Genomic DNA, 13933 nt, shown 5'->3' with positions numbered 1-13933 from the left:
CAATAATCCCGAAATGTAAAATAATAAATATATGTAACACTCTTGAAGTGCAGGACATTTGCTTGTACTGAAGTATTTGTACATTGTGATATTGCTCCTTTTTTACGATCTAAATATGTTTTCCACCACTGACACAAACATAAAACGGTTTCAAAACTATCTTCAGCATTTGACTGTATTTTATGTGCACATCATGTATTTACAGCATATGAAATTATTTTAAAACTATTAGTGACAAGAGAGAATAGAGCAAACTTAAACAGTTTACATCTTGCTCTTATATTGGTCATTCTGTCTTTTTCTTTTCAAGCAAAACCAAGCATAACCCAAAACAAAATAACTAAAGTGAGAGAAAAAAACAGAACAAGAATGAACCCGACCATCCCATCCCAATCTGGACAACTTTAACCACTAAGTTATTGCATGCGTGATTCAAAACATTCATTTTAAATTCTACAGTAGAAACACTACAGTTAATTGTTGTTGTTAAATGCTGTTGATTGTCATGAATTGTAACCAAATCACAAAACCGATAATGTGAAAAACAAATTCAAAACAAAGAGTGAAAGGCTTGAAAATACCCTCTAAAATGTAAATGTTTTTGGCGTGAAGCCTTTTTGTACTGATGAAAACTGTTAGGTCTACTTGAGTGAATAGGTCAACTGTGTGTGTGTGTGTGTGTGTGTGCGCGCGCACTCCATCCTTGCCTCTGTCTGTATTGTTTGTACACCACTGAATGGGTACAGTTTATAACAAAGAAGCAATGAGTCACTACTCCACAGCAGCTGGCGCCCACTAGACGTGTGCATGTGTGTGTGTGTGTGTGTGTGTGTGTGTGTGTGAGTGTGAGAGAGAGAGATTCAGTGGCTTAAAGTTTATTCTATAAAATCATTTTGTTTGAAACTGATTTGTCTGTAAACACAAGATGCTAAAAAAGTCCAATCAATCAAATAAATCTGGGGCTCGGCTGTGACTCTCCAACAGTGTGTGATCTCCCCCGACCCAGATTATTGATTAGAAAATCAATTGTGAAACTGTTTATGGGTAAAATAACCAGGCAGGAGTGTCCACTAAGTGTCCATTTACTGAATTAAATACCTGACAAATCAAAGCACCGCAACACATTGACACAAAAATCATATAAAAATACAATATTGGCGTAGAGTAGTCCTGCTTATTGATTTTAAAAATAACCCAGAATGACCTAATACATCCAGAGATATTAAACTGTCGTATGCACGATCTTCGAACCCCAAAAAATGCAGAATACCGAGAAGTCTCTGTAATCCAAAACACACTTTATTCGTAATAAAGTCGAATGGTGAATGAGCAGTGTAGACAGATGACGACAGGCAAGGTGAAGCTGGCTGGAGAAGCAGGCAGACAGGAATCCAGGAAACCACAGGAGCGGCTATCACCAGCACCGGGTAATGCCTTAGGCAGAGCAAAAACACGAAGGAAAAACACACTTGCAAAAAGTACTTAGCTTTAGCGAGAGCCTAGACGTAGTTGTCGTACAATGTACGGGGACGATCTGGCATCGGAGTAGTGGAAAAGCCTGGTATATAAGCTGTGAAGACTGATGAGTAGATAGGAGACAGGTGTGCTGGTGATCAGCCGCAGGTGGGAGGTTCCTAGAGCCAGGCAGGTAACATACACACACATACACACACACATATCCAAAGACAAGTAGGGGACCAACAAGACACACCAGGAAGGGGAACACAGAGAACACAGGGCTGGAGAGGAAAAGGTGGCAGACTACCACATAAACAATAGCTGCCACTATATAAACACTTATATATATAAATTGTTGGTAGACAAATATATATTGTGTCACAGTATATATCATCGTATTTCCAACCCTAATAGATAGATAGATATTGATCCATCAAACTAAAGATTTTACTGAATGTTATATAATGACGTGGGTAATGTTGTTTCCAGATTCACTGTCAGAACTGTTAGAAAGTACTTTTAGACACTGACTGCTGAGTGCACTTATAGGTGAGTGCTTGTAGAAGGCATCTTGATGTAACCTTAAAATCTCTCAAGTCTACATCATGTCTGTCTTCTCTCTTCCTGTTGCAAAAATATCTGCCTTTCTCCTTGTCTTTCCTTTATATTTATTTTTTTAATTTCGGCCGTCTCCTCCTCTCCTGTATCTCTACTGCGTGTGGGGTTGTGTCTGTGCTCGCCCCCACCACCACCTCACCGTGGGCAGATGAAAACACAGGAAGGTGGGGGTGGAGGGACTCTCCCCCTCTCAGCAGGATTAGGTAAATGATGAGCGAACAGAGAGACAGAGAGGGGGAGTCACACCACTGTCACACCTGACGAGGTTATAGATGACAGGGAAGTTGTTTCAGTATTGTGGCAGTGTACATGGCTATATATATATATATATATATATATATATACAGCACACGTTGATTCTGTCTGTGGCTTCTCCTCTCATTTGGAGGATCCTTGTGGTGGCAGTTTGAGGGGAGGATGAGGAGGAGTGGAGTGAGAGAAAGAGCTGCAGTTAAGGCCATCTGTCCTCTCTAAAAGGCGTCCAAGTGGAAGAGAGGGACGGCCACATACACACAAACGAACACACTAGCAGGCAGGTAGACCAGCAGGCAGACACACATAAAGGCCAACAGAGAGCAGGGTTTCCTTTGTTGTAAAAGGCTGCATTAGAACAACAAACATGGAAACGGTACTCAAAAATGATGCTCCATGTTGCTGCTGTGTCCAGAGTAGCAGGTGTGAAGGATTAGCAAACATAATGTCTTTTCAGGCCTGTTTTGACAATCACACAGTCAACACTGGTTTGTCATATTGTCCATATGCTGCAGGTTGGAGATTGTCCTGCAGAATTCAGCAACCTGCAGTTTTATGATACTATAACACTCACTTTAATCGTCCAGAAAGGTTTACTTTTAGCAATCTTGTGTCAATTTGTTGTTTTTTATTTGATCATTATCACAGTAACAAAATCCACCTACCAACACCTCTAAAGCTCACTGATTAACATGTTATAGCTCATTTGTTTAATCCATACAAACACAGAAGTGTAAAAACAAAAAGTTCTGATTTTACAGGGTGTTATGTGCTGGACCAGTTGCCAGGCAACCATTGGAGACTTCCTGGTCAAGAAATGGTGTGGCACCTAACACCAAATTGTCGTTTCTACACTTGTTGTTTGTACAGATTAAAGAAACAAGATATAACGTGTTAATAATTAATGATCTTTAGAGTTTACCTTTACACAGAGCCAGGCTAGCTGTTTACAGTCTTTATGCTAAGCTAAGCTAACCGGCTACTGGCTCCAGCTTCATATTTAGCGCACAGACATGAGAGTTATATCGATCTTCTGATCCAGATCTTGCCAAGAAAGCAAATAGGCTTACTTCCCAAAATGTTGAACTATTCCATTAAAGCTAGAGAAGAATGCGTATATTGTAATTCCCAAATGTTCCCCATGTTGAACTAACTATCAAATTGCTGAATTTGCTTTTTCTAATTAGATCGCAGTTTTGAGCAAAAGCAGTTCAGCCCTGATTAACTCTCAGCTCATGACTCATGTATGCAAACTGCCTCAAGCTTTGTGTCATGTTCAAACAGAGGCCTCATCCATTTCTTATTCATGTCGTTCAGTTGATTACTCTTAGTGAAGATTCCTCAGACACCAAAGAATGCATCTGAGTGTTGTATGATTTTAATACATTTTAAACTTTTTCAGTCTTATCTTAATATAATTTATCATTAGAAACAAAATTTCTGTGGAAACATTTTGCAGTTCTTCATCTGAATGCTTTAATCACAACTCTGTTGCCAAGCTGCATGTTGTATGATGACTTTTTTCCAGCAAGACAAGCTAATAAATTGCTCTTATACAATGTTAGATTGTAAACGACAGTATGTGTCTTTATCCAGCCCCTTGTTATTGTTGCTATAGACACACTAACACACACTCACACACACACACGCACGTCACGCATCACTGAATAGTAACTGTCCAGTCAGCTGGTTGAGGAGCACACAGTGCCAGTGGCGAGTTGACGCTGATGTTGCATACGCAGCTGAACACCCCCAAAGAAAACTGTGTTTTTTGTACGTAAAAAAACCCAACTTAAAAACATGTTGGCAGGCAGTCATCTGTATGCTTTCATGCATTCACAAACACACACTTCACACCTCAGACACACCAGGACAGTGTTTTAGTGGATAACAGATGGCAAACACTTTAATTTGTATGGACACATGCAGACAATCCTCTATTACTCTCCAACAAACTAAGAGTAGATGGACAGAAATTGTAATATTACAAGACAGAAAATGCTTCAGGTTTTTGAAAGAACTGTTTTATTTTTTATCCTTTTCAGAAATTCAGTTATCAGAAATTGTAACAGACATGTGAAATTCCTAAGACAACATTATAAATGCCACAATACTGGCACACATTTTAATCGTCATCAATTTAGAAGGAGAAACTGCTAAAGTAGCTCATGCAAATAGCCACAGTAGCTCAGTTTTGTCGCTTTCTACTTGTATTTTTATTTGCCTGAGAGCCATTAGTGTCTCTCAGCTGTGAAATTGTTCTGCAGTAACGTTTGGTGATTTCTCCATCCTGCTGCTGTTGAGGGTGTGTTGATTCTCTTTTTAATGACAAACATTAAAACACACATCAGTCTAGCACACATTAAAACATCAGTTAAAGCTGATGAACAGTGGTATTAACTCCCAAAGTCAATGTCAGTGTTTAGCAAATGTCAATTTTGTCTATTTTACAAAATTGATTATAATTTTATATGCGGTGCACTCACTGTGCAACAGGCACAATTTATATAAAGTTTTATCCCTACTCATAGTGTTATTGTTTTATCAGTAATATTCTGACACAAAAAAAATTATTTTAAATTTTTTTCACTTTTAATATGTAAAATCAACAGTGTTTATCTATTCATATGGTTTGTTTGAATCAGGATTAATCCAAGAAAAGCTTCAGGGCATTTCAGAAACCTTTAACATTGTTTTCATCATTTTTAACTCTTTACCCACAAACACGATTCCTGCAGAAACATCTCTGCAGTAAATCAAATTTAGCCTGGTGGGACCAAAGCTGCTGTGTGGGGATTAGTTGTTTTTAGAATGGATGGAGGATTAGTTGCACGTCTTCCCAAAGCCTCAGAATGCTGATTCATTATCACTGACTCATGATCTTTTGTCTTTTTGTCATTTGGTGATTCATATTGTTAATGACCTAGTGTTTAAGTTTCTAATTTCTTGAATGGGTTTATTTGTTTTTGCAGTATCTATGCTTCAGGTAGAATTTTTGCTGCATTGTTGTTAGTTTTACTTACCATCCTCCTTGTTGTCTGTCTGGTGTGTTACAGGGATTTCCTTCCCCGTGGTTCTGGCATTGTGACTCGTCGTCCTTTGGTTCTGCAGCTGATGAACTCTCCCACAGGTAAAACCATCTTACCCATAAAAATCTATGAAGGTCCTTGTCTTCCAGGTCATGGGATATTCTGAAGTATTAAGTAAATACTGAGCTTGCTGTGGAGTCTTGAAGATGTTTCTCCACTCAACTGAGAGGCTTCATCAGCTGACTGGTGGCGAGATCCTGGCATTCAAAATCTGTGGTTGATTTGCACAAGCTGTCCATGAGTTGATAGTGAGAGATATTTCGAAGCCTGTAGTTTGGAAAAATTGGAATTGCAAAAATTGCAAACATGTATTTAAAGATAGAAGTTGTCCGTTTCTTCAATTCTGTGGGAGTTTGATTGAAGCCAGCATCTAGTGGCCATTAAACAAATTGCATCTTAAGGCACTTCTGCACTGATTTCAACATTCAACATCTACAGAAAACCCTTTCCCACTCTCCACTCCCATTGTTCTTACTTGAAAATGGGAATGGCATAACAGTCCCATTCCTTAAAATAATTTCCTTTGATTCTTCCAAGAAGGAGACAGCAGTTAAGAAATTGACACAGCTTTTAGCTCTCACAGGTGCAAACCTCCCCTCTTCCCTCTGGAGTCTAAACATTCCTCCTTCCTTCCTTCAACATCTTTCCCTCTCCATTCATCTCTACAGACCTGGAGATGATGACAATAATTGCATGTTACAATGATTACACTCAATTAGGTTGTTGCAGGGTCTGCTAGCAAGTGTTTTCTCACAGCTTACTCACTCAGGGTGTAAATCACAAATTAATTGAACCTAATTTAATTTTAATACACAGTCATGGCAGAGGTTTTCAAACTGTGAAGTGCTCACTGAGGCAATTAAGGGACCCGTAGTGCCCAATTGCTGCAATTTGCATCAAATTTTGTACTCCTTCTCTGAGTCACATTATAATTCCTGTTTACAGACCCCCAAAGCCCCAGTTTGGGAATTGTGGTTCCAAAACTTACAGATGATTATCCCCCAAATTGAAGTAATACAAAGAATAATAATATGAGTTAAAATATCCATTAATATCAACTGTTTTCATGTTGCACTATCAATATTTTGTTTTACATTACTAATGCTCAGAATGTCCCATCAACATGATTCTTTTGTCAGAGCCTCACAGACAAATATGGAAAAGTTATTTTCTTGACTGTAACAATTTTGCACAACTTTTTTTCCCATTTAAAATATTATTATTTATTCAATCATTCAATTCAAGTAAAATGCTGATTTAAGACCTTGTGGTTTGTTGTCCTATACAGAGTTTTGCATGTAATTTTTCATTTAGCTTTAAATATTTTATGTTAACAGGGGATTTGTTGGTTTGCTCCAATACAGTTGTAGTGTGCATTTGCATTGAAGTGAGAAAATTTCTTGCTTTCTAGGTGAAAGGGGTTTAAATTTGGCTCACTTCAGCATTGCTCCTCTCTACTGTCTTTTCTGCTTCTTCTGATCTTCATTTTTTTCTACAATTTCACTTTCATTAATCCATTTCTTTTTCTGTCTCTTCTAGAACATGCTGAGTTCCTCCACTGTAAGGGAAAAAAGTTCACAGATTTTGATGAGGTCCGACAGGAGATCGAGGCAGAGACTGACCGCATCACTGGGGCCAACAAGGGCATCTCCCCTGTGCCCATCAACCTGCGTGTCTACTCCCCTCATGGTCAGGCTCACAAAACTCTATTTCCACACAGTTGTTTGGGGGTGATTTTACAGTTTTCTGACTAACGATATCGTGTTAGATTTCGATTTGATCCAATTTGTAAGTTCTACATGTCTGACATGGATAAATTCTGTACCACTAAGCTTTTTATTTGGCAACAGTGCATCTGAAGCTTTCTCTTAGTTTTTCTGATCCCTTTTCTTCTCACAGTGCTGAACCTGACCCTGGTGGATCTGCCGGGGATGACCAAGGTGCCAGTGGGTGACCAACCCGTGGACATCGAGGCCCAGATTAGAGATATGTTGATGCAGTTTGTCACCAAGGAGAACTGCCTGATGCTGGCCGTCTCCCCAGCCAACTCTGATCTGGCCAACTCTGACGCTTTAAAGATTGCCAAAGAGGTCGACCCTCAGGGTGGGTTTACACACACACACACATTCACACACTCATACTGTAATCTTACTGAAGATTACAGAAACCAGTGGAGGAATGTAACTAAGTACATTTAGCTTACTTAAATCTCTACCAAAAATGTTCAAATAAATTGTGTTTCTGCATTAATTGGGCTTTCTGTGGCCAAGTCACTTAGACTATTTTAATGGGGTTTTTTTAGGTCTATTTTTGCTCCTGAAGCATTATATAACTTTGTTTTGCAAAGTGCTACATAACTAAATGTTATTTATTATTATTAAAGTAAATACAATCAGGTCTACGATGACCCACTACAACATTAGAATGTTGCTAACGCAACAATAACAATAATCCCGAAATGTAAAATAATAAATATATGTAACACTCTTGAAGTGCAGGACATTTGCTTGTACTGAAGTATTTGTACATTGTGATATTGCTCCTTTTTTACGATCTAAATATGTTTTCCACCACTGACACAAACATAAAACGGTTTCAAAACTATCTTCAGCATTTGACTGTATTTTATGTTCACATCATGTATTTACAGCATATGAAATTATTTTCAGTAGTTTCAGTTCTTTGTTCAGGGTTGGTTTGATATTGTGTGTGTGTGTGTGTGTGTGTGTGTGTGTGTGTGCGTGCATGTGCATGTAGGTATGAGGACCATTGGTGTGATCACCAAGCTGGACCTGATGGACGAGGGGACAGATGCTAAAGACATCCTGGAGAATAAGCTGCTTCCACTCAGGAGGGGTGAGCACCCACACTTACACACTCGCACAAGCAGTACTCTCTACTTCAGGGCCCTCGCAATGACACACTGTTTCCCTCTTGTGGTAATAAGGCACTCGTACTCAAAGATGTTCAATGCTCCAACCATGGAATCCACCCCCAAAAAAACAGAAAACGGATGGAGGGATGGAGGGAGGGGGGAGGGTGTAATGAGACAGTGCTGAGTAAGAAATCAAAAGACAGACAGAAAGAAGAGAGGAAGAGTTGGAAATGAGAAGCAGGAAAGGGGGCAAAGAGAAAAACGCTGTCTTGGAAAAGTGCATGTATCTTCTGAGCTGCCCTTTATTGCAATGTGCTGATGTGGTGATTTTCTTTTCCATTTGCACTTGGTTAAAACCCAGGCATGTGCTTTTGAATATTTTCCATGTCCTTTGTTTTTTTAATGTTTTTTTCCTCCCCTTCTTTTTCTCCCCGTCTCTCTCTCTCTCTCTCTCTCTCTGTCTAATGTTGTGGATGTTCAAATTTACAAGGCTGCTGGCTCACAGTTGCACTAGTTATAGAGCATGAAACAGCCTTTAACTGAGTGATGCATGAGAAAACTTAACTGGAGGTGAAATGGGATCCGCGTGACCTGAACTCTCCTGGTTGTTTTTCTTTTTCTCTTTCTGTCTTAAAAACTTGGACATACACATGCAGAGATTTATTCATGTAATACCTCCGTCTTTCCTTTCTTGCCTCTCTTCATCCTTCGTCTTTATTCTTTTCTTTAATCCCAACGTCTCCTAAAATATGGTTTTCGTCAGATTAACATTATTAAACACAGTTTTAGACGGTTAAAACTGCAGGGGCTGTTCATTTTGGGTTTGGCTGTTCAAACTCAATTCATATGTAGAAAATAAGAGCCCTATATACTATCTTCCAGTCAAAGGATTGAGTCAGGCCACAAGTATTGAATCTGTTCCAGTCTGCTCTCAAAAATTCCAGGAAGTGATAAAAAAGAGTTGGATCTGGTTTTCATGCAAATCTCACAGCGTTTCAGACTGTATTGTAAATGTCCGTGGGACTCTTGTCTGTTGTGTCCAGGTTACATCGGTGTGGTGAACAGGAGCCAGAAGGACATAGATGGCAAGAAGGACATCAATGCTGCCATTGGTGCTGAGAGGAAGTTCTTTCTCTCCCACCCTGCATATAGACACCTAGCCGACCGTATGGGCACTCCCTACCTCCAGAAAGTCCTTAATCAGGTGTGTCTGTAGTACGTCTATTCATGGGTCCTGTATTGTCCAGCAATGCCAGGTCTAATTCCAACATTTCCCATACTTCCAGTGATCTAACTCTGACCTTTGACCTGCACAGCAACTGACCAACCACATCCGGGACACCCTGCCAGGTCTGCGGGCCAAGCTGCAGAGTCAGCTTCTCTCCATAGAGAAGGAGGTGGAGGAATACAAGAACTTCAGACCTGATGACCCGTCTCGCAAGACCAAAGCTCTGCTCCAGTGAGTAGATACGGTAGAAGGATAGACAATAAGATAGATACAGGCTAACAGATTCCTCCCTGCCTCCCTGCAGGATGGTGCAGCAGTTCTCTGTGGACTTTGAAAAGTGTATAGAGGGCTCTGGGGACCAGATTGATACAGCTGAGCTGTCAGGTGGTGCCAGGATCAATCGCATCTTCCATGAACGCTTCCCCTTTGAACTGGTCAAGGTGTGTGTCTGCCAGGCTTTGTGTTTATTTGTGTGTGATTTGGTTTAATTATTTTATTTCTAGACTGTATGAAAATGATTGGGGTGGGAAAGGGGGCTGAAGCTTAAAGTTCACATTCTGATAAAGCAAAACTCTCCCCAGTGTTATCAATATTTTATTTGGACCCTCCCCTTGACTCCAAAAGAACTACAGTACCCCTAAAATCTCAAAATGTAGTACTGAGTTGCTGCAACTCATTTCACCATTAATAACTAAAAGAGGCAAAGCATGAAGAATTTAAGAGTGTAATCTAATTTAATCCTTGATATATTAAAGGATGAATATATTTATATATATTTATATATATTTATATTTATATATATATATATATATATATATATATATATATATATATATATATATATATATATATATATATATATATATATATATATATATATATATATATATATATATATATATATATATATATATATATATATATATATATATATATATATATATATATATATATATATATATATATATATATATATATATATATATATATATATATATATATATATATAAGGGCTATATATTTATATAACTTTCTTTCATGATACAGACTAGAATGAAGGAGGAAATGACTGTTGGTAGAGATACAATTTAATCACTAATCAATAAATATCCACATGCATTTGTGTTTCTCATAACTGGCAATTTGGTCCTATTAGCTATGGGCTATAAGTGATGGGAAAATTAAGCTTTTAAACAGTGACAGAATTGTTGTTCTATGCATATGGATGCATATTTAATCTCTCAAGCAAAGGCTGAATATAAATATATATTATACTATACTATATACTATTATACTATACTATATACTATATTACCCATCACATGATCGACCAAAAATGTAAGACTACCCTCCCTTTTCTGACCTCCCCTCCCCGCCAATCATTTTCATACAGTCTCTTATAATTTAAATTATGCAAAGGGTTTGTATTATAACACAGTCAGGTAAACCATAGATTGTACTCCTCCTTTTGAAGTCTCCTAATTACAAAATATCACTAAGTAATAATATAGTAAAGATAATGCGCATGAAAGGTTGATTACCATCACATGTTTAGTGTCAAGTCAGCTCATTATGTTAAATCTGCTCACATCAACTGCAGCAGCACAACAAACTACAGCCTTCAAAATCACTTCACTTCTCTGAAATGTTCTCCATTTCAAAATAACAATACGGGCTGCACAAAATTAATGATTATTGCAGGGTTGTTCTATTGGATTGCATAATATTGTACAAGCATTCATGAGTTTGTGTAATTTGACACCAACAGTATAATTTGTGGTTTAATCTTACTTTTCTTCCCTGTTTCTTTTTGCTCTCTTTCTTTTAATAATACATACAATAAATGGAGAAAAAAGACAAGTGATATATAGTACATTGAGTGAAATTGATAACATTTAACCCTTAAAACCCCTCAAGGTAATAGGCAGGATTGTTCTACATGTTTTGCCAAAAAAAAACCAAACACCAACTGTTTATGGCAGCTATTTGCCATAAAAAACATCAGATTTTGCAGACTTTGGCACAACCACCAAACCCTAAACTTATCAGTTCAATAGCTGTAAATATTTTTGCACAAGAGAACATTTATCAAACTTCAGAATTCTCATCACATTTTTTGTTTTCAAAAATGTTTTCAAACATTTGTGGCATTAGTTTACTCTGCAGAAAGAGATTTTTAAATTTTTATTTCACATAAAGTTCATATTACAGCCAAAAATGTGACTGGAAATGTGAAGTGAGTAAAAAATGTGTGGAACTGTCTTGGTGCGGGGGGTTAAATAAAGTGGGAAATACTAATAAAAAGAAAGAAAGAAACTATATATCAGTGTGTATCAAAATAATGAAGAACGAAAAATGTCCTACATGAAATATGTAGAACATATTGCTTTATGACAAACATCTCTCCGTGTCTCTTAACATCATTACATCTCTCCCTCCTGGGTATCCTTTCCCAGCCTCAGAGGGAGCGAAGGCCTCCCTCAGGACATCCCTCTGGGCTTTTCTGATCTGGACATTCCTCGTTTCCTCCCTCTTGGTTTAACAACTACCTCTCCCGTTGTAGTCTCTTCACTCATGCTTCCCCCACCTCACCTTCTTCCTTCTGTTTCTCTCACTCCATTATCATAACCGTCCACATTTCATCCCTCCCCCACATCCTCTCTGTTCACCTTTCACATCATCTTTACCTCAAGCCTGTCCTCCCTTCATCCACCTCCCCCAACATCTGTCTCTCTAAGCCTTTTACACATATTCAATCCTTTTTCACTTTCTCTCTCAGTTAGCCCTTACCCTTCCCTTCCTTCCTCTCCCTCCTGTTATCCATCCCTCTCCTCCATCCTCTCTTGCCCTCCCTCTGAGGATATAAAATTTGTCTGTCTGTGACTCAAGCCTCAGAAAAATGCTGGTTTCTCACTGAGAGGACAGAGCAGGTTGCTTCCTAACCAGAAGCTTGACTCATTACACAGACAATCATTATGTTTTTCTATGTTTATAATACATGCTTTGAGGAAAATACGAAAGAATGAGGAAACTGTCAGTTTTAGACGTGCTGGTAGGTGGATTATTCCTTTAATAGTTTCATAATCCTTCCGATTATTTGATTCCCAACCTGACAATCCTAACCCCCAGATTGAGAAGCACTGGTATAATCAATAAGTAATGTATGCAGTTGTACAGCAAACCTGTGCAAAATGTGGATCATACTGACATTAACAGTTTCACAGAGGACATGTTTGTTTAGATATGTGTACTTAAAAACACTATAAAGTCAATGAAGACATTTTATTAGCTGACATGGTATTTGGAAAGCTGAAAATAAAGAATGGAGGAATCAAGAGAGAGAAAAGGTTAACTGATCTATGAATCTGTGAGAGAAAGAGCGCATATACTTAACCTTCACTGTTTCTTTTGCAGATGGAGTTTGATGAGAAAGAGCTCCGCAAGGAGATCAGCTACGCCATCAAGAACATTCACGGAATCAGGCACGTCTGCCCTCCAACTCACCCCTCCATCCCTGCTTCCCTCCCTCTTTACTTCACCTCCCTCTTTCTCTCCATCTCAGTCACCTCTGCTGGCCAGACTGCATCTAACTGACTTTGCTTACCTAATCGCCAAGACCTCTATACTTAGATTGAGCGTTGTGTTGAATACTAATGGCATCAGCACACTGAGACAGTGAAGGTTTGGGGTCAGATAGGTGACTACTGGTTGTGCGATACTTGTTTTTGTGGCCTTTCCATATGTTTTTTGTTTGTTTTTCCATCCATGCTGTTTGTCAGTCATTTGTCTGGTTGGTGAAATCCTGCATCTTTCATCTGGGATGTGTGGTAGCTCACTTTGTCCTTGTTCTCTTTCTGTTTGCATATTGGTGTGTGCATATGTCCTGTATCATCTAATGAGGCTGAAAACATAAAACAAACTAAATGTATATTTGGTGCCGTGATGAATTCAAAATAGTGTTTGTCTAAATCAGATAATGACAGGATATAGCGAGAAGCAGGAGATATGGGATTAATGGGTGGTCATCTGCTTGTGGGTAACATGTGTGGGATGTACAAAGAAATGGTATTTAATTTATTTCCATGATGGACAGAATATAGTTGGTTTTCATGGAAAGTTTTTTTTTTATTTTCAGTGGCAATCCCTTTAAAACAAACACTTGCCTCAAATCCCTCAGAAACCAGATGTGGTGATGGACACTTGTTAAAGGAAAAAAGCGAGGTTGCGTGTGAATTTAGTTTTCTTTTTTAAAGTTTGTTTTAAATCAGTTTGAACCAGGTTTGTTTCACATCTGGGTTAACTGATAAACTGTAGAATGAAGTAAAGTATTTAATATATCCCTTTTTTCAGATTTAGAAAGGCGGCTAAACTGAAAAGGACTATTGTGTGTATTGGGTGTCCTGATGTATGATT

General features: G+C 38.3%; 1 protein-coding gene and 1 long non-coding RNA gene across 17 annotated transcripts in view; one reads left to right on the top strand and one right to left on the bottom strand.

The window, feature by feature from the left end:
* Positions 1-13933, top strand: part of dnm1a (dynamin 1a) — a 59247-nt gene that overhangs the window by 7235 nt on the left and 38079 nt on the right. For all 16 annotated transcript variants that reach the window (XM_044174254.1, XM_044174252.1, XM_044174250.1 and 13 more), the window contains exons 2-9: positions 5385-5458; positions 6957-7106; positions 7317-7520; positions 8175-8273; positions 9336-9496; positions 9609-9751; positions 9825-9960; positions 12935-13002. In XM_044174254.1, coding sequence (XP_044030189.1) covers positions 5385-5458; positions 6957-7106; positions 7317-7520; positions 8175-8273; positions 9336-9496; positions 9609-9751; positions 9825-9960; positions 12935-13002 — 1035 coding nt within the window. The remainder of the gene's footprint in view (positions 1-5384; positions 5459-6956; positions 7107-7316; positions 7521-8174; positions 8274-9335; positions 9497-9608; positions 9752-9824; positions 9961-12934; positions 13003-13933) is intronic.
* On the bottom strand, positions 1282-1696 carry LOC122865594. The gene is made up of 2 exons (XR_006375502.1): positions 1519-1696; positions 1282-1434 (listed from the first exon to the last, which is right to left on the bottom strand). It is a non-coding gene; the product is annotated as an uncharacterized LOC122865594 (long non-coding RNA).

The sequence above is a fragment of the Siniperca chuatsi genome, linkage group LG18 (assembly GCF_020085105.1).
Source record: "Siniperca chuatsi isolate FFG_IHB_CAS linkage group LG18, ASM2008510v1, whole genome shotgun sequence".
Taxonomy (NCBI): domain Eukaryota; kingdom Metazoa; phylum Chordata; class Actinopteri; order Centrarchiformes; family Sinipercidae; genus Siniperca; species Siniperca chuatsi.
This window is presented reverse-complemented; position numbering and strand designations above follow the sequence as displayed.